The sequence below is a fragment of the Balaenoptera borealis genome (assembly GCF_965194805.1).
Source record: "Balaenoptera borealis genome assembly, chromosome: 6".
Classification (NCBI taxonomy): domain Eukaryota; kingdom Metazoa; phylum Chordata; class Mammalia; order Artiodactyla; family Balaenopteridae; genus Balaenoptera; species Balaenoptera borealis.
Window position 1 is genome coordinate 60,187,394 of NC_138863.1, and position 20,894 is coordinate 60,208,287.

Sequence of the window (20,894 nt, forward strand, 5' to 3'; positions counted from 1 at the left end):
ACTAGGTGTTACTAGTGATTTCAGTCCCATTATACTGGGCCACAGAAGATGGCGAGGTGTCAGACAGAAGCTGTACGGAACTTTTTTTCTTAGGTATGAAAGGATGTTCATTGGCATGTCTGAGTTTAACATCTAGGGTCATCTTTATATGTTTTAGATATAAAGGATTTCTCTGAGGATAGGAGAGAAAATGCTTGCTTATAAGGCTCCCAGAGGCCTGTGCTATAAAGTAATTTAAATTTTGCTGAAGCAGAGATTTGAGTAGCGTGCTCCAAGGCTGGCGAGACTGTCAATCAGCATGGTAATCACCCAGCACCCACATCTCAATGTGGCTTTCTTATTCTCTGCTCATAAGCAGTAACTCTTGAGAACTGATTAAAAAAATCATTTCCTACTAGAAAATGATTTTCCAAGTCACTCAAGGACTAATTCTGGTCATAGAAGTAGAAAGTCTAGGAAACCAAAAGGTCTCAGGCAGAAAATACATGTTTTGGGGTGAACTAAGAGAATGTACTATCAAACCCAGGGGTGTTCATTTCTACGATGTAAACCAGTTTCACTGGCAATTCTGACATCTCTTTCGTATTGTAAATCCAAAAACGCCAAGGGTCTCCCACCCCTGCATCCATGAGTTTCATGGGGCTGAACTAAGATTATTTTTAGTATCTAGGATGACCATATAGTAATTCATATCTTTGATTATAAGACAGATTTATTCTTTCATCCAATCCATGAACATTACTTGCAAGAATAACAAAATCAGAAAAAAACTGCAGGGAATAAAAGTTCAGTATTAAATTATGATGTGAACTTAGTTCTAATATAAAAAATGGAATGGTCAGGAGTCATATCGTAAGTGACAGCCACGCTATACACTGATTTCTGGGCTTCAAGTTTTTAAGAAGCAATAATCCAGTCCCCTCCTCTTTCAGAAGTGACTTTAAAAGGAAGAATATATTTTTTCTTCGTGGGTAGTAAAGATCTTACAGATCTTTTCTTAGATTCCATAGTCTCTAATGCACCAGAACGTTCCTTTTTGGACAATATTCACTTTAGAGAAGATGTTGTTTCTTGTATTATGCAATCACACATTCTGGGCAACAGTTAATCAGAGGGGAAAAATCTGTATTTTTCCTGACCTCGGGTCCTAGAAATTTGGTTTCTTTGAGGTTATGTTTGCCTCTTGGAAGCAAGCAATCCTCTCATAACTGGTCCCTCAAGGATTTCCTTTTTCAAGAAAAGATCTTATCACATTCTCCTTGCTCAGACATCTTCAACCACTTCCCAAGGCTTAGCTTCACATTTAAGATGCTCTGAGATCTGGACCCTAATTCTTAAACGCTACCTTCTTTCTGACACTTCTGTATACGATGGTCTAGCAAAGACAGACCACCTGGTCCTCCTTGTCTCTTTCTAGGTCAGCACTCATGTTGCCCCTCAGGATGGAAGGCTTTGTCCTCAGTCTCTAGTTACTGGTTACCTGCCTTCCTTCAGGGCCACTTCAAAGGCTGTATCCTCTGTGACACTCTGCCTGGTCCCCTCAGCCTTATGATCAAGTTGTTTGCACATTCCTTTAGGTCCTGTAGCAGGTTATAAGCTTCCTGAGGACAGGAGGGTGGTTTCTTGTTCACACTGCCTTGTCCTAAGCGTCCAGCTTAGCACCAGCCCAACAAGATCCTCAACAAATATTGAACTGCAAATAGCTGCCCTGGAGCCAGAGATCCTGGCTTTTCTATCTACTACTCCCCAATTAATTCACTACATAAAAAACCTTAGATAATGTATATAAAAAAATGAGAAACTGGAATGAGAAGATAAAATAAGAAGTAAATCAGTGGTAAAATAATTTTAAGGAGGCATAATAATGTTAACTTTACCTTGAGTATATTGCAAAGATGACAGAACTGGACTTTGAACTACTACTAAGTTTTTTAGATAAGTCTTTGAACTTCTTTCAGTGAGAAATCTTCTTCTATGGAGTTCAGTGTGCTTAAAATATCAACCCATTATTCTGAGAGGCCAGTAGCAAATGAATGTGGGCTGTTCCAAAGTCACACATAAGATGGTAACCAAAGTGGAGAATGATACCAAACTCTGAACACTTAATTCATTGGTGAGATTCATCTCATTTACCCTCAAATCTCTGTGTCTTAGTTAACAAGACTGGTTCACTGGAAGGTGGTATTATGAGTTGATTTTTCCCCCAAAAAAGATATGTTGAAGTCCAAATTCACAGTACCTCAGAATGTGACCTTGTTTGAAATAAGGTCTTTACAGATGTAGTCAAGTTAAGATAAGATAATTAATGTGGGACCTAATCCAATATGATTGATGTCCTTATAAAAAGGGGAAATTTGGACCCAGAGACACATGCACAGAGGGAAAACGATGTGAAGAGACACAGGGAGAATACTGTGTGAAGATGAACATTGGAGTGACACATCTACAAGCCAAGGGATGCCAAAGATGGCCAGCAAACCCCCAGAAGCTAGGCAAGAGGCATGGAACAGATTCTCCCTCACAGCTCTCAGAAGGAACCGACCCTGCCGTCACATGGATCTCAGACTTCTAGCCTCCTGATCTAAGAAGCAATACATTCTGTTGTTCAAGCCACCCAGTTTGTGGCACTTCGTTACAGCGGTCCTAGGAATCTAATACAGGTGGTGTTTCGTTACACTCTGGGGCAGCCCAAGAATCTCAGAAAGAACCACTTTACTCCCAGTTGGAGCACAGTTGTGCCTTTTATGCAGGCAGCTTCAAATCCTTTACGGGAATAAGAACTATTTAAATTATAGCCTAAGAGGTGCCTACGGAAGGTGGGCTCTAAATGATAACAAATGCCTTTGGAAGGCTACTCATAATATCTATGAATGAGACTGAGCCATCTACAAAGCACAACCAGGGCGAGCAGGCAGAGGAGGGTCAGGAGGTTGCTCGTCTAATGGTCGTACACGTGACCCATTTCTAAAACTGCTGTGGCTACACACACTGAGAATGAACTCAGAATTTTGTTTTTACAACACTCTGCATGGATTTAATAGACACACAACTGTTCTAGGTGTTTACCTGTTGCTTCATTTAAAGCTGGCTCAAGGCGTATCGTTTCTAGAAAATGCTCTAAAATTTTTTCAGGTGTTCCTGACATCACAGTATACCTGGATAAGAAATAAAACCATCATTAGTTTTTCAAAAGTGGGCAAATCATTAATATATAACATTTTACATATCTACGTTGTTCGGGTTTTTTTTGAGATCCCAGGGAACCATACGGACTCAACTTGTGACCCATATTCTCCATAAGGTAAGAAGGATCATGTACCTTGTCAAAGTCACACAGGAAGGCAACAGAAACATCACAAATTGAAGTAGTTACTAAAACGTTATTCTTTTTTCCCTACATGGGACTAAAGTAAACTTCTTAGAGAGTGGCTCTAGCAGGCTGGGAACTGAGGCATTTCAGCCTTGTTCCAAGGGGGAGTGAAAAGGAACATGTAAATCCCAGGGCAGCTCAGGGCGAGGGGAAGTGACAGTAAACTAGGTTATCCATATATGGGTTACTTGTTGCAAAATTTCGACCGCACACTGGATTCCCCTGCCTATTTCTGGAATGCTCTGTCTTTCCCAACTGTACACTGGTATGTGCTTTGGAAATGCAGCTAAGAAGAAGAGAAAAGAAAACAAACCCCCAAAACACCAATGAGCAAACAAACCTCAGTAGCATCTGAATAGGAAATAAATCAGTAGTGGAACATCCATATAACTTATTTCAAGGTCAAATATCAATTAGTTGGCAGGGTGGGGGACGTTAGGCATCATATCAGAAGATCCAGCCATGAAGCTCTTCAATCAACATGGGAGGATGTATTTTTTAAATTGAAGGTGGGTTATTTCAAAGTCATATTCAAGACGGTAAAAAAAACAGTGGGTGAAAACTATAGGCAAAATACATTGTGATCTGCGTACTCCTATTCCAAAACGTAGACTTTGCTCTTCTGCTTGGCATTTCACTTAGGGCAAAATGACAGGGAAGAAAAACAACAATGAAAATAAAATTCTCTTGTGTTTAGAAAGCAGCGGTAGAATTCAGCTCCAGGAGAACTCAGGTTTTTTTTGCCTCCTCACCAATACCCTTTCCCTGCCTGTTTGAGACCTTAGAGGAAGTGTGTTGAGATCCCAAGAATATCTCTAATGTATTAAATCTCAGGGTCTTAACCTCCTGCCTGAAGGAGTGAAGAAGAGGCAATGCAACATATGACACTGTGCCCGTGAACATGGAGTGAGTGAAGCAGCCCTGGTTTTGAATGAGGTAGCAAATGCAGTCTATCTGGAAGGTAACTGTTACTTAAACCTATTGTGTGTGTGCATGTGCGTGTGTGCCCTCAGGACCAAAAGGAAGCTGAAGAGTTCAATCTTTGAAAGAATCTGGCTTTGGAGCCTAGAGGAAGAGCCAGGGGATAAAAAACAAAACAAACTACTTTAATCCGAAAAGTATGACCCTTTTCTCAAAGTAAACAGCATAGAAGATGAGGGTTTTTCCTCTTATACGCAATGACTCTTTGAGGGAAGGAGAGGGCGAATCTATAAATGACTTTCAATACTTAAATGGAGAAAATTGCTGAGTTCACTCAATAATTCCTAAAATATATGATTCTTTGATGACCCTTCCAAGATGACCTGGAAGGGAGCAGCATCTGGCCACACGAATAAGGAACTGGAGTTGGCGAGGGCAGCCAGAAGGCTGGCTTCCCATTCTGGTGTTCTTGGTCAGGACATTTCTTAGCTAGGGTTTTTGTCTGGTCAACAAGAATAAAGGCTTACCTGGGTGGCAAGCCTTGAATGCTCTCGGCTCACTAGTAAGAGAAAATGGCGTCTCTACTCTCTGCCCACCTGGTCAATTGCAGACATCAGGGCACCTGTCTTTTGCTGCCAAAGTCTTCCTCTAGTGGTACAACTGCCTTACCCTACCCTATCTCTCTTCTCAGCTCCACAGAAGGCTATTCAGGGGTTGATAATCTCTCAGGACCAGGAACTCTGAAGAGGGAGGGACAGGGAGCTTCTGGCCTGTTATCTGGCAGCTCTGGGCTTGGCTGAAACATGTTATTACTTTCTTTCAGGCTGGACACTGCCAGGTGCCTACTGCTTGACCTCTGTTTAAATGGAGAAGACTTGAAGACCAGACAGTATGGCTCTCTTCAGTTTATTGCATGAAGAAGTTACTGTAGTCCAAGTTAAAGAGAACCCTGATTGGTTATATTATCTAAGCTGTGAGGTCCTAAACTTGTGAGAGAAAATCTTTTTCTATCACCAAGTCTGGAAATGAGGACACGTCTATCTGCATCCAGAACAAAAAAAGAGGTGGGGAATGGTGCCTAAAAGAGACTATCTTTCTGCAAACAGGATGGAGTTGAACGATTGGATGGTTGATAGTCTAAGGAAAAAGCAACACAGTCACTAAAACAGGAATAGTCATTTCAAATTCTCTCTTATTAAAACCACATAACCACAGAGCAGAAGATATCCAAAATGGTAAATATTTGAGGGCTTCATATAGTTTATCCATCATGAGAAATACCGTCTTGCTATTGACATTTTAATATCACACTCAGAGTTGAGTGGTTTGAGGAGAGTCAGGCAGTTTTGAAAGTTTAAAATGTACAGTCGGCCCTCGGTATCCGCAGGGGGTCGGTTCCAGGACCCCCGCAGATACCAAAATCCATGGATGCCCAAGTTCCTTATATAAAATGGCATAGTATTTGCATATAACCTACACACTTCTTCTCATATACTTTAAATCATCTCTATATTACTTATAATACCTAATACAATGTAAATGCTATGTAAATAGTTGTAAATACAGTGTAAATGCTATTTAAACAGTTGCCAGTGTGTGGCAAATTCAAGTTTTGCTTTTGGGAACTTTTTGAAAATTTTTTTTTTCCAAATATTTTCCATCTGTGGTTGGTTGAATCTATGGATGTGGAACCCCCAGATACGGAGGGCCAACTGTATGCATAAACTATTCTGGATTTCTCAGGGTAAAGGTAAATCAGAAAAATAACGTTATCAGCACCAACACGGTGACCCTCTTTGAGCTGAAAAAAGATAATTTCTGAGGAGACAGGGGCCCTAAAGGATCCTAAATTTTAAGTCTATCCAGAGACACGGTTGTTGTCATGTTCTCCGAGTTGTCCAGAACATCAGGCCAAAATTCACTTACATGGCCCCCCCCTTTTCAACTCTGGTCTGGCTCGGGAAAACTCAACATGGAAAATGACCCTTTGAAAGAGTGGCTTTTTTTTTTTTTTTAGAATATTTCAAAGTGTTTTTTTTTTTAATTTTTTTTACATTTTTATTTATTTATTTATTTATTTATTTATTTATTTATTTATTTTTTATGGCTGTGTTGGGTTTCCGTTTCTGTGCGAAGGCTTTCTCTAGTTGCGGCGAGCGGGGGCCACTCTTCATCGCAGTGCGCAGGCCTCTCACCATCGCGGCCTCTCTTGTTGTGGAGCACAGGCTCCAGATGCGCAGGCTCAGTAATTGTGGCTCACGGGCCTAGTTGTTCCGCGGCATGTGGGATCTTCCCAGACCAGGGCTCGAACCCGTGTCCCCTGCATTGGCAGGCAGACTCTCAACCACTGCGCCACCAGGGAAGCCCAGAAAGAGTGGCTTTTTACTCTTCAGGGAATGGTTGGCACGGTGCACTTCTGTGTATGCCTGATATTTCCTAAATGGTGTGCTGTGAACATGCACGAGGCTTTGAATTATATAAGAAATTTAGATTGGTCTACAGGACACAAATAAGGAGATATAACAGAAATCAGATCCAGGCCTAAAATAAATTTAATGCGTGTGGGCTCTCCTTTTCCCTTTAGTTTGATTTCATAAAAAAATCTGTATTTGGAGAGCACTCTGAATGGAAGCTGTTGTAACATGCAAACACTTTTGATCACCTTCCCATGCCATAAAGAGGTGAAGGAAGGGGGCCTCCGGGGCCCTCTTGGTCAAATGTTTTAAGGTTATGCAGAATTTAAGGCTTACTTTTTCAGGTAGCAAAATTTTCCTGAGACATCTGAGGCATTATTAAAGAATGTAGATGACCACTATAAAATGGTCTAGTTATATTTAAGAGCACTAAAGAAACTCACTGGGGGTAGTCCCAGATTTCACATAAAAAATGTTTTCATTCTCATCCTCCTTTGTGGGCTGGAAGGACAACTGCTGAAAAACATTTGAGCAAGAACACTTTTCAAGAATGCATAGTAGTGAAAAATAGAAAAATAATAAAGAATTCTGGATGGTAATTTTATAGGTTTGTAAGTGAAGGGATAGTTTTTTATATAGTCTATTTTATGTCAGCCCTTCTGAAATATATTGCTTTGCAACGTTTACTAGATAGTGTTGAGGAGAGAGTATCTATATACCATATTTTGCTAGAGTAAGTTGTGAGGCTAAAGGAGCATAGACTCAGAAGTTGGTCAAGCTGGACTTGAATGCAAGCTCTATCATTAAAAGTGTTGTCATCCTGGGCAAGGAACTCACTGCTTGGAGCCTAAATTTTTCCATCATCTGTTAAAAGGGGTTGTAATAAGGATTAGATAAAATATGCAAGATATACTATGGCTCTTCAATAACATTATATTTCTTCCTGCCTTCTTTGCAGATATGTGGACTCATCCAGATGAAATGTCTGAGCCTTGGGCTTTCAGTCTAAACAATTAAAACTCATCATTTATGGTGAGTGTGTTGATTAATGGGAACACCCCATTTACTTGGCAAAAAAAGAAAAATACTTGGGATGCACTCCATTTCAACATAGTCTGTGGCCACATTTCTTTACCTACAGAATTGGTGTTTTTATTACTCTAAGATTAAAAATTAACGTTTACTTAAAAAATGAGATTCTGTAATTTTTTATAATTTCTTAGAGCTACATTTCCTAATTTCCCTAACTATTCAACTGTTCATACATTTGATTAAAAGAAGTCTCATGTAAGAAGTTGCAGCAGAAGATAGAACCGAACATAGACATACAGAAAAAGAGTCAAGTTAAATGGGTGACCTGATGTTAAATGTGAAGCAAATACCCTTCGGACGTTAGCAGGAATAAGTATGGATGAGGCCAAATGAATGTTTTCAGGCCACAGTCAATAGACTGTGTTGGGACTTCCCTGGTGGTCCAGTGGGTAAGACTCTGTGCTCCCAATGCAGGGGGACTGGGTTCGATCCCTGGTCTGGGAACTAGATCCCACATGCATGCCGCAACTAAGACCCGCTGCAGCCTAAATAAATAAATATCTTTTAAAAAAATAGACCGTGTTATATTTGAAGTGTGGATTTCCATCAAAGATGCTCATTCCGACAGCACGATGAAAACACTTCTTGAGAAATCCTACATATGAAATTCAAATACCAAAGGTTCTCCACACCCAGGGGCCTACGTATCCCTTGAGCTGCCTGGCACTCCTATTCCCATTGTTCTCTCCAAAGCTACTGCCTTCTGCTCCAAGCTATTACAGTTGCACACATATAGAGGGAGTGTTTTTACAGCGGGGGAATATTCTCCCCCAAATTACTCTAGGCAGCACCGAGCTCGACGCAGTGCCAGAAACGGATACATTATACTGCACACGATGTGTGATTAGTCAATAGAGAGAAAAAAAAGTCACACACACTGCCGTCTTCCACAAAAAAGGAGAACGTGCTATTGTAGAGATGATGATACCATGTGAAAAGGTTAATCATAGTCTGGCAATTGCAGTGTCGGATGCAAACCTACTTTTGCTGAGGCTGTGAGTTTCCTTGATTAGAAGCCCTGTTCCCTGCTGGGACCTTCTCCAGCACCAAGACATCTTGGTCATGTTCTTTAAGTCTGACTGTATTCGCCTCAACGTCCTGCAAATACAAATTACACCACATACAGATGCTGCCGTTTTCTCAGACAATGAAAAAAATTTCAGATGCTTCAGAAACTCATTTGGTGCTTGTGATGCTAATTGTTGCATCTACAAATTAAGTCATTTTCAAAGTCAAGGGCTGGAACGGTCAGAGAAAGGACCAGATGAGGTTGGAGGCACGTGGTTTTAAAACTCTGCTGTTACCCGAGATGCAGAAAATCAGCTGAGGAGATAGGAGTGTGCTCAGAGAAACCTTTGGGAGAGGGTGGTCCAGCGGAACAAGGGAGGAGCCAATGCACTTATTCTTTATAAATATATGTGGCAAATAGCACTCAGCTTCAGCAGAGTTCTTTCATTCTGATTATCTTTTGAGGGTACTTACTTTTCTTAGGAGTGGCATGTTTTCCCTCTAATCAAAAGACTTGTAAAAACTATCAGTTTGAAATGTGTTAAGAACACTTTTCAGTTATTTTGAATAATTTTATAAATTACATCCAAGATAATGGTCCTAATCTGATTCTTTCAAAGAATAATTGTGGTTGAGTGCAAACTCCATGTGTGTAAACTTCCAAAAGAGTAAAGTTCAAATTTCAATGTCATGAAAAAATAATTTATTAAAAAAACTTAATGCATGTTTCCTCCTCATTTGGTTCCTATTTTAAGAGACTGGATAAAAACCAAATCAAATTCCACGTGGCATTTTTTCTATATTAGTCAATGCTTTAATCTTTAACTTAACTTTTTTTGCATCAAGAGAATGCATTCCTAAGACAAAAATTGTTGTCAGAAATTTTGCTGCCAAAGGCAAAAGCTTAAGGTTGTGTAGGAATAGGTGTCCACACATAAGGAATGGGAATGAGACTATAAATCTTCATTAAATAATGCTAAATGTACCAGAAAGCACAGAAGGTGCATTTAGGATTTTAGGGTAGGAGAGAGAAAGATGCTTAGCCTGGGAAAGGCATAGAAGGGAGTCGCCTCTGTGAGCCAGCAGGGAAGGGAAAAGAGCAAAGTGATCCTGGAGGGAACAGTCTCTCTGGGTGAGGTGGGAGAGACCATGGGCCACCTGAAAGGCCAGGGGTGCTGGGACAATATCACCATGCCCAGTGGTCCACAATCATGCTTCCACCAGCTAAAGCTGGGTTGTCCCACCCAAGGGACCAGGAGCTGGATGGTGGGGAGAACCTAGGGACCATCTATTCTAACCATCACCCACTCTCACAAATACTTTAACAAGCTTCCATTAGGCCCATCTGCAGAGCCATCTCTAAGTGCAATCTCATGGCTCCTCCTACCACCTCAATTATTCTTCACCTACTCGCCAGAGTCTGAAATTCCTTTAGTGTGAATCAATTTGACAAAAAGCACTTGAAATGAAAATGCTTGGTTAGAGTAACCATGGTGGACATTAATTGCCACTAAAATGTAGTCACTTAATAAATCCAGAGGGAGCGTGAGGATATGAGAAAGATTCAGATTTGGGAAGAGACAGGAGGTTTAGGATAGAGAAAGACATGGAGAGGGAGGTGGGGAAGGACACAAAAGGGGAAACCTAGGATTGCAAAGAGAAATGTCTCAGACTTTGCCATTTTGCCAAGGCATCCCTATTTGTCTTCAGTGCTCATGGACCAGTTCAGGTGTGTGCAGGGTTATTTGGTCCAGCACAGCGCGACGCATTTGCAGCTTTACTGGAACATCACCTCTGGACCTCAGAACCCACCCCAGCACACTGAACATGCCAGGTTTGTAAGCAAGGCCCTTTGGCCCTAGAGCATTCATTAATCACGGTGCTGCTCAATTAACACTACACTCATTCTTCTTATCTGGCAAAAGTGAAAATGGAACGCCCCTCAGCCACACTTCACCTTGGACTCACCCTCAGGATCCGGTTAAAATCCTCCTTGTCTACTCTTAAGAAATGGCAGTTATCTTCTCGCAAGACGATGGAGGCAGCTCTCGGGGCATCATTCACTAGCGCTAACTTGCCAAAGTCATCGCCTTCGTGCAGCGTGCAGACCACACCCTGGAGAGAGCAACACATCCAGATGAAGGTGATCCCTGAAAGGGAGCAAACACCCACCTGCCCCCGCCCCTAAAACACTGTATATATCAACAGGCTGTACCCAGGGATGCCAAGTGCGGGGGGGGGAAATCACATAATTACATTATAATGTTTCATTTCTCTTTCATTGAGTCATCTGGGCTAGGGCCTAACTTAAATGTATACATTATAATCCAGGAGCCCCAGAAAGTTCAGTACTACTCTGAGTATAATAACTTAGATAATTTATGATTAGAGATGCTATAACGTCTTTTCTGCATAGAGTAACGATGTTGTAGCAAGTTTAATTGTAGCATTATGTTGTTAATACTTAGAGCCACTAGTATACGGAGCATAATAAAGTTTCAGAAAGAAAAAAAGATATATATACCTTGCCATAAATCACTACATTCACTGATCCTTTTAGAATAATGTACCAGGAGGTGCCTTCTTCCCCCTGGTTAAACACTAGATACAAAAAGATGAAAAGACTTATGACAAGAGTAGAAGCACATCAGTATAAATTACAGCTTATCAAATCATCATTTTTAAGTCCCCAGAATTATGCATTTAATTCCAGAAGGGAAAAAAAATTACTGGCAAATACGAACTTATTCAGGTGGAATATTACTTCCTTTTCTTTAGAATGTGAAAGGAACAGAAATACTGCACTCCTTGCTGTGCCCTAAAGATACGTATTCACTAGATACAAATTCACCAGCTCTCCATTCCTTAAAGCAATACATTTCCCCCACAATTCATCAAAACTTACTAAGCTATAGAACACAGTTTTTAAAAGTATTCTGAATGGTAAAGTGAAGTTTGAAAACATGCAAATCAGCACTACATAGTGCTGATGGATGCATATCTACATATTTTTTAAAAAATGGGTTGGAATGATAACCACATCATATAGGGTAGGAGTTATCTTGGGGAGGGGGAGAGAAGAATGAGATAAAGGAGGGAAAAAGGAGCCTTCAAATGTAGAATTTCATTTTTTAGAAAATATAAAAAATGAAAATATGAAAAAATATGGCATAAGGTTACTATTTGATAAAAAATGTTTTTTAAAAAGGTGTCTGTAACAACCTCTGGTTTTTTGTTTGAAATATTTAAGTATTTCATGATAAAATGAAAACCATCAGTAAGAATAAGTGAAAAGAGTAAGAAAAGTTGTAAGTCATCAGTGATCATAAAAATTAAAAAAATATTAAAAGTGAACCTTTAAACTGTAAAGAAAAGACATTCTTACTAAAGTAAATATCAATGTTAGAAATACCACTTTTAATGACTAAAAGTAAAATATTGGAAACATCATTTTTAATTCTTTTTGCTTTTACAATTCATGGTCTCTGCTTATTTGACTAACACAACTCAGTCTGAAGAAAGAGCAAGATTTTCCAAAGAATGTGTCGAAAAGTTAACAGGTGTCCATTATAAATGTTTTCTATGTTTCACTGGGTTTAGGAAGTGTCAGTTTAAATGGTGTGAAACTTATCTTTACTGTAGAACTCCTGAGAAACGTAGCATGCTGTTGTATCTTACTATTCTCTAAGAGAGATTAGAGAAAGGCATTTCCTGATCTGAATATACCACTAACCATGTTTTTCAAGAAGGCTTTTGTAGGATGAGTGGGAAATGCCAGCCGAAATAATTTTGCTCACTTTTATTAATATGAAATTTCAATTTCTTGCTCCCAAATAGGATCATAGAACTAAACTACAATGTGCATGCTGGAGAGATACTACATATTAGTATTGCATAAATATTTGGGGCAAAGAAATTCTCTCAGGCTTGGAGCTGATAGTGAAAATGAGGGAAGAACAAGAAGGCAGGAGAGTGTGCCATTCTAATTAGCCTCTCAAGAGATAGATTAGTTCTTCTCAAGCCACAAACTGAAGTGAGGTCACTGTGTAAAGGTTTTGCCTGGGGTCCCCCCTGAAGAGCACTGACTTCATCCCACCCTCTTTAAACACTGCCTTGAGCCAGCAGGGGAGGGAGCAAGTGGAGACATAGGCTGGCAACGGCTCCCATGCTGGCACCCAAAACCCAGCGGGCTGCAGAGTAAGGGATACGTGCTGGGAATAATCACAGGTCCAGAAAGACAATTGGTGCCACATGACATCCTGGCAAGTCAGACCCAGGCCCAGGAAAGGGGAGCATTTGCCGTCAGGCTCCCATGGCACATCCTCGGGAGGGGGCCAGCCAGGCACCATGCACGATTACAGTCTTCACTTACACACGGTTCCTCCTTTGGCGTGAGACTCGAAAATGAGAACACCTGCTAACTCCCGTTTCACCTAGAAGGAAAAGAGAAAGAATGTGGGGAAAGGCCAGATTTGGGGGGGTTGGGGAGGGACTCGTTCTCTTTCTGAACAGTGCTGACTTCCATGTGGCCACCTCCCACTCTGCTTTGCTGCTCCTCCTTTCTAGAACCACTTCCACTAGATGTGCCACTAGATTCTTTTTTTCTTTTTTTTTAGTTTTTTAAAAAATTGAAGTATAGTTGATTTACAATGTATAGCAAAGTGACTCAGTTATGCATATATATGTATATTTTTTTTCAGATTCTTTTCCATTTTAGTTTATTACAAGATATTGAATATAGTTCCCTGTGCTATACATTAGGACCTTGTTGTTTATCTATTTTATACATAGTAGTGTGTATCTGTTAATATCAAATTTCTAATATATCCCTCCCGTGCTTCTCCTTTGGTAACCCTAAGTTTGTTTTCTATGTCTGTGAGTCTATTTCTGTCTTGTAAATAAGTTCCTTTGTATAATTTTTTTAGGTTCCACATATAGGATATATCATATGATATTTGTCTTTGTCTGACTTACTTCACTTAGTATGATAATCTCTAGGTCCATCCATGTTGCTACAAATGGCATTATTTCATTCTTTTTTATGGCTGAGTAGTATTCCATTGTATATATGTACCACATCTTCTTTATCCATTTATCTGTTGATGAACATTTACGTTGCATCCATGTCTTGTGCCACCAGACTCTTAAAGCTTTTACAAAAGCTATTTTATAAGCTACAAGACAATCTCCCTAGAGACTGTCTAAACTTGGTTTCACATGTATGAACTAGGCAGTTTCTTTGCCTATCTTTCATCTTGGCGAGAGGGTGAGAGCAACCACAATATCATGACTCTTGCGCCTGGAGGCTCTTCTTTGCATCACACATCACGCATCACTGCAAACATGTTAGAAAACTCAATGTCTTGAAGTTGAATAATTAAGCTTAAATGTGTGAGTTTTTTTTTTTAAATTCCAAACTATGGCCCCAAATTATGTTCTCTCTCCCTAAGAACCAAATAACCTGAGATCTTCCACAGTGCCTGGGTATCTGGGATTTGAGGTAGAAGACTCCTCCTCTCCACTACCCACAATCCTCCCAATTCCACCAAGGCTGGGGAAGTCAGAACATGCGCACGCTGGGGACCCGGACAACAGGTAGGGAAAAGGGGTCTTCCCTCACTTCCCTCTCCAGCATGAGCTCGTGGAGCCTCGCCTGCTGCCCCTATAGATGCAGGAGCTTCCCGGGTGACGCCCCCGGGCACTAGACCTATCCCACCGTGGAGAGAGTGAAGATGACAGCAGGGTGGTGGGAGGGAGGGGCGCCTGGGCTGGACCAGACCCCTGGACACTCCATGTAGGTGAGCAAGCTTCCGGATCCCCAGTAGTGCAGGGAGTGGGAGGGATGTGAAGGCAGTCCTGTCTGGGTTGAAGGGGGAAGGATCTGGAACCCTTCTGCTTGGGGTTGTGGTGAATGCCTCACTGCTCTCAGTGGAGACCTGAACTCTACCCCCCCCCCCCCACCCCCAGAGCAGGGACTACAGGCACTGCCACAGCATAATATCGCCTAGTGAGCTGGGAATGAAGGACAGATTAAGCAGATAGACATTGCTGAGGAGCCCAGCATAAAACCTGTGATCTGTGGATGCTGAAACAGCTTCTTTTATTATCATTATTACTATTGAATTATTAGCATATAGGAGACTTGTGTTGCCTGGAAATTGTGTTTCTCTGTCCCTCCTATGGCAGGAGACGTTTCTGTCCACTGTTCTTCTAAATACCCTAGTCACGTAAAAGTTCAGAGTCAGATACAGCTGTTGGGCCATTTTTCACTAGCAGGTACTGCTCTTGTGCCCTAAAAGATCTGAACTAATGCTCTCTTACACCTTCTGCCTCCTTTCTCAGTTTGGCAGCAAACCTGGGTGGAGCTGGCCCCTTGGGCCAGGGCTGGTCGTCTTGATTTCTCCCCCCCACAGCCCCGCTTCCGCACATGGCTCTATATCTCATGGAAGGGGCTGAATACCCCTCTTAAGGCCTGGCTCTCTTGTCTAGGTATGCGGGTTCCAAGACTCAGGAAGTTTGAAGCATATGTTCCAATTCTACTCACATCATGCCGCCCTGGTGTTTAGGGCAGCTGCTAATAACGTCGTGATACTTGATCCTTTTTTGGTGATTGCACAGGGGCGTAGCTTCCTTAGCATCTCGTGAGAGACAGGAGGGGCGGTTTGTGAGGGAGAATTCAGGCGTTCCTGCCCCTCGCCCACACTCTCCAATACTCTCCTTCAGGCCTAACAGTGCATTTAACTCAAACTGTGCGCCCCTCCCCGCTGCCTCAGCCAAGAGAAAACTTACCGTGGTAGAAAGATGGGATAAGGCTTTAATGTGAAGGAGTTCTTCATAGATAATTTCTAGGTCATCCACGGTCCTCTGGCCAGGTCTACAAAGAAAAAAAAGTAACAAGGAAATAATGAGATAAAAGTCATTGCTAAGGGCTTGAAATACAGAGGTGACTTCGGGGGTCGGTAACATGTTCAGGGAATTCTTAGGAGAAATCCCGATTAAAAAAAACATTGGCAGAGGGAGAGATTATGCTATGATCATTCCTAAAGGGATTTTTGACATGAACGTGTTCCTTGATGGAAGGACATGGAAGAAATCAGAAGGGCACATAATCCCCTTCCTTTCCATCTCAGAGGGAAGAACATCTCTGTTCACACTGTAGTTGGCTAACTGACCTCTTACTTCGTAGATGATTGTTCTACAAAATTGCTTTTCATCACTACCTTGATCAATAACAACAAACTTATCTTTTAGCATCACTAGGAACTGTTGGTTCAATCAACTTGACGATCAATCCAAATTTCTTGGGATCCTGATATCTTAGACTAAAAGAATAATAATGCTGTTGTCTCTATTGTTTTGGGTTATGTAATATGCTTCCACCACAGGACTCAGATAAAGGATGCATATAGACAACATTTTCTCACCTATCCCTGAGGAAGTGAGGGCATGAGATGGGCAGAAGGCAAATAGTCGTGTGTGGGATTAGTAAACGAGGGAAAGAAGGGAAGAATACACCCACATTTCCCAAACTCTGTTCTATGGAGGACTACTGTTCCATGAGATGTTAATCAGTATCCTATGTACAGTTTTTTCCCTATAATTTATTATAAAACTAGTATCTAAGAGTCTTCCTTTAAGGATGGGGCTCGTGGGTATTATGGACACTTTGGCATGGGAGGACTGAGTGGATTGCTGATCATCTTTCATGTCTATAATAATTCTGGAATCACTAATAGAGTTTAATTATACATCAATAGTAAAAGGCATGACTGGTCAGTAATTTGGATTTTCTATTGCTCTCTCCAGTATAAGAAACCCTAATATGTTTTTGAAACTAAAAAACAAACAAATGTGTTATTAATTCTGAGAGCGCTAGGAAGTCAATCTCCACATTGATGGACAGGTGACGTTCACGCTCAGCTAACTGCTATAGTCATGAGTGTTACCTATTACATAATCATCATCTGTCTTATGCATTTTGTCCTAAAATTTCAGTAACTTGTGGTATTATTTAATGTTACTGTATATTAAACATTTAAACCTCAATGAGCTGCCGATGGCGTTCCATCATTACACTGTATTTTAAAGAGTGTTCCTTGATCAAATAAATTCAGGGAGTGTTGGTGTGCTGAGCAGAGCACAGGGTTTAGGGTCTGAAGATCAGGTTTTAACCTTGGTGCAACCGTTCACCAGCTGTGTGACATCAGAGGCTCAGTTTCCTCTGTAAACTGGGCACAATATCTTTCTGAGAGTGATGTGAGAGCTAAAGGAAGTAGCGAATGGGAAGGTATCTGCATATTTATTTGAATGAGCGAAAAAAAAATCCAGCAAAGTGATATTCAAAACTTAAACCCTTGCACGAGAAAAACAAACTTACAAATTAAGTATGACACTCGGTTCAGCAAATTACATCTAGAACTTAGTCAATTATTAGATAAGTACTTGGAGCTATCGAAACTGAACTGTAAATATTCTAAAATAGTTGAGTTAGATAATTTTGCAACTATATTCCAGATCAAGTGGGAGCTCACTGGAGGAAGAAAACTCTTTGCATCCCTTGGGCATTACCTTCTCAAGGACAGCTTTAACACAAACAAAAGAATATGATATCCTTCTCTTATAGAAACAACAGAGGGTATATTTCCTAATGCCTGCCTGTACTAAATCCATGACCCAGGGAGATGCCAGCCAGGTTCACCTCCTGCCGAGGATCACCACTTAAGGATACTCTGTGCCCCAATCTAGTGGAATGCAGAAAGTAGGGGACCCACCGGAGGAAAAGCTATGGCCCCAGGGACTCTGAAGGAGCCAGGCCTTCTTAGCAAGGGGCCTAATCTACTACTTGACTTAGACATGGGGATTTTGAAACTAGGACCCTTGGAGATTTAAAAGTCAATTGAGTCACCTCAGTCCATCTACTACTATAGAGGCAGCTAAGGTGAAGTCTCAAGGTGGGCGTAATAGGATTATGGCTCTTCAGCACAAGAAGCTGCCCTGCTGTTCCTGGTACTTGACATCAGCCGCAAATAGCATGGACCCTCCTAGAAGCTTGGCTAAAGGAGAAAAGGGTCGCCAAGTCTCATTCTCACCTCCATGGAGCGGGCTGTTATGGAGGGAGAAGAAAAACTCAGCTGGGAAAAGAAAGGGTTAGGATTTAGCTCTAAAATCTTGACAGATTCAGAGTTGGAATTTGGGGAGCAGATATCTATGAGTCTAGGAAGAGTTTTCACATAATATCAACATGAAATCCACACTGATCAAGTTTTACAGATTAAAAAAATAAATGCTGCCTTTAGGATCTATAAATCCCATTATATTAAAGATCACTGAATCTCATCCAAGAGTTAAAACAGATGATGATGAAATCTGTCAGACCCTCAATGCAGCATACTGAAAATTTGACAGAGTGGGTCAAGGCTGCCCTTTGAGCTGCTTAGTTAGTCTTAGGACCTGCACCAAAGTGTGGGAGAAGAGAGGTAAAGATGGCAACATTCAAGCTATTTTCGAAACCCACTCAACTTCCCACTGCCCCACATTACTGAGCACTGCCTGAAGCTCTCCTCCCCCAGGCCACTGCCCTCCTCGATCTCTTCCTGGTCTTCCAGACATTTCTTCTCAGTGTCCTTTATGAGCTGTTGTTTTTTTTGTTCACCTCTTGAATTGTGCTGTGCCCTCAGGCTCTGCCTTCAGCTCTGTTCTCACTTCGTTCTACCTCCTCTCCTTGGGAAAAGTCCCCAACTTTCATCTATACGATGTCGAGACCTAAATCTTTATCTCCAAACAGATTTCTCTCTTGAGCTCCAACAGCTTCCTGGCCATCAATTCCCAGACAACCCACAAGCGCCACAAGCTCAATCTGCCCAGAAGTTCTCCCTCATCATCACACAAGGCTCTTTTAAAGCAGGTCTCAACTGACTTTCCTAGACTCATCTCTCTTTCCTCTCTTCACACCTTCCCTCATGGCTATCTATGTTCTTCGCTCCAGGGATAACCAGACAACTCCCTGGTCCTCAGACACGCGATGCTCTTTCATGCCTCCAAGACTCTTCACGTGCTCCTCTCTTTGCCTGGGATTTTTTTTTTTCCTGCTTCAAGCCCAGCTCAGATGTCCTCTCGCCTAGGTAAACCTGGTTCTCCAAAATGTATTCTTCCATGGCACATGATCCAGCTGCTGTGGCAATTACAACATACTGTGAAGGATGTTATTTGCTTCAAAATCTGTAATTTCATACTGCTCTTCTCAAGAGAAGCAGCATCTGGTAGTGCAAAGGGTACTAAGCTAAAAACAGAAACAGGATTTGAGATCTAAAACAGGAGCTTCCTAGGTGCCCAATTGGTCTAATGCCTTCTTCCTACATCTGTAAAAATAGCGATAATAAACAGGATTGTTGTAAAGATTGAACGAGTTAATATACACAAAGCATTCATACATTGGAAATATGGCACACATGCAGGATGGCATTATTAAGGGGGAGGATGTTCAATACATCTCATCAGATGAATGCATGCACAAGTTCTCACGATGCATGCACAAGTTCTCACAATGCATGCACAAGTTCTCACGATGCATGCACAAGTTCTCACGATTCATGCTGAAGTCAAGGTCTGCCCAAGGGAGATGGCAGCAGTACTAAGGACCAGTCCTTGTTCTGCGGCCTGAAGGAAATAGGGGCTTATGCTCTGTTATCCTTCCCACTGAAGGTCCACTAGGACAAGGTGCCCATGACACAACTCACTTTAGGTACAGCACACCTAAGTGTCACGGTAAGTAGTTAATTATTAATGGAGGGAGGAGACAGGATGAAAATGTTGGACCTCACCTGTTATTCCAAATCTCATTCAAAGATAGAAAAGACAGATTTTTCTGTAGGATTATAAATTTATTCACCCAGTTTTAAGAAGTTACCATTTTAGACCAGCTGAAGTTATTCAGTCTAACTAAGTCAAGATCAGTGGGGGCCTGGACAGAGATGACCATGAAAGACCAAGCAGCACCTGGTGGGTAGGACCCTTTTTATGGTCAGAATTTTGTCTGCCATGCTAAAGGTCTGATAGGAAAGATATTTAAAGATCCAAAACAGCACTGAAAATAAGTAATGTCACCACGACAAACCATAACATAGCACTATCAGTAGACCTGAGAGCTTCAGGAATTCTTGGGTGATGGGAAGCAGATAGGGATAGAACGGCTGAGATGTGTCTGGAGGCAGACACAGCTCTGGACTCACAGAAGAGACCATCACAGGAGGGAGACAGCACTGCTGATAAGACAAGGGCGGGAGAGGGTCCCAGGGCTCATCAAAATACTGCTCCACTCAGGACAGGGGGCCGCTGGGCCCCTCTCCCACTCTACGCACCGAGCGGCAGCCTGCCCCAGGGTTTACTGCCAGACTACAGCTCGAGACCTGCTCCCTAAGACAAATGTCCAGAAGGAGCCTGAGAAGGAAGCAGAGGCCTGGGCCCTCCTGCCAGACACAGAGGACGGAAAGGAGTGGCAGCTCTCCCAGGAGGGACTTCCCAGGAAGGGCTCTGTTCTGGGAGCGCCTCCTTCGTTTGGCAACTAGTGGGAAGACGGTAGTGGCCTCACCCTGCCTGCCCCCCTCGTGCCTCTGATAAAGCAAGGCCTGGCCGGAAGCACGGCCCCCACTGCCTTCACAGGGGTGCGAGTGTGGATGGCCAACCTGCAGAGACCCACGTGGAACTTATTCTACCCCTGGACCTCCATTCCTCAATAACCAAAACGAAGAAATATAGACTTCCACGGCGCTTGCTGGTTGCCCTGGAGAAACCCATGACAGCCATTTGAAACAGAAAGGAACAAAGCCTAGAAACAGTTTAGTCTCCGAGTCCTAAATAACACCCCGAATAAAAGGGAAAAAAGGAAAACAAAAAACAAAAAAAACAAAAAACAACGAGCCTGTGCTCTACAGTGGTCAGTGTCATCACAGGGCAGGCCACTGTCCCTGGGCGATCCACCCAGGTAGCAACCAACTCTTTGGTCCTGTTTACAGCACGTGTTTTAACAAGGTGACAGAAGTCAGGACTGCAAGGTGTGAAGAGACTTGCTTTAGAAAATGAGCATATTCACA

At 41.9% G+C, this 20,894-nt stretch overlaps 1 protein-coding gene across 7 annotated transcripts in view; it reads right to left on the reverse strand.

Annotated features, from left to right (window-relative positions):
• The window catches only part of RAPGEF4 (Rap guanine nucleotide exchange factor 4), a 308,486-nt gene that overhangs the window by 49,939 nt on the left and 237,653 nt on the right, over positions 1 to 20,894 (reverse strand). For all 7 annotated transcript variants that reach the window (XM_082395391.1, XM_082395390.1, XM_082395389.1 and 4 more), the window contains 6 exons: positions 15,595 to 15,679; positions 13,178 to 13,238; positions 11,330 to 11,406; positions 10,774 to 10,920; positions 8,780 to 8,895; positions 3,067 to 3,155 (listed from right to left, as the gene is read on the reverse strand). In XM_082395391.1, coding sequence (XP_082251517.1) covers positions 3,067 to 3,155; positions 8,780 to 8,895; positions 10,774 to 10,920; positions 11,330 to 11,406; positions 13,178 to 13,238; positions 15,595 to 15,679 — 575 coding nt within the window. The remainder of the gene's footprint in view (positions 1 to 3,066; positions 3,156 to 8,779; positions 8,896 to 10,773; positions 10,921 to 11,329; positions 11,407 to 13,177; positions 13,239 to 15,594; positions 15,680 to 20,894) is intronic.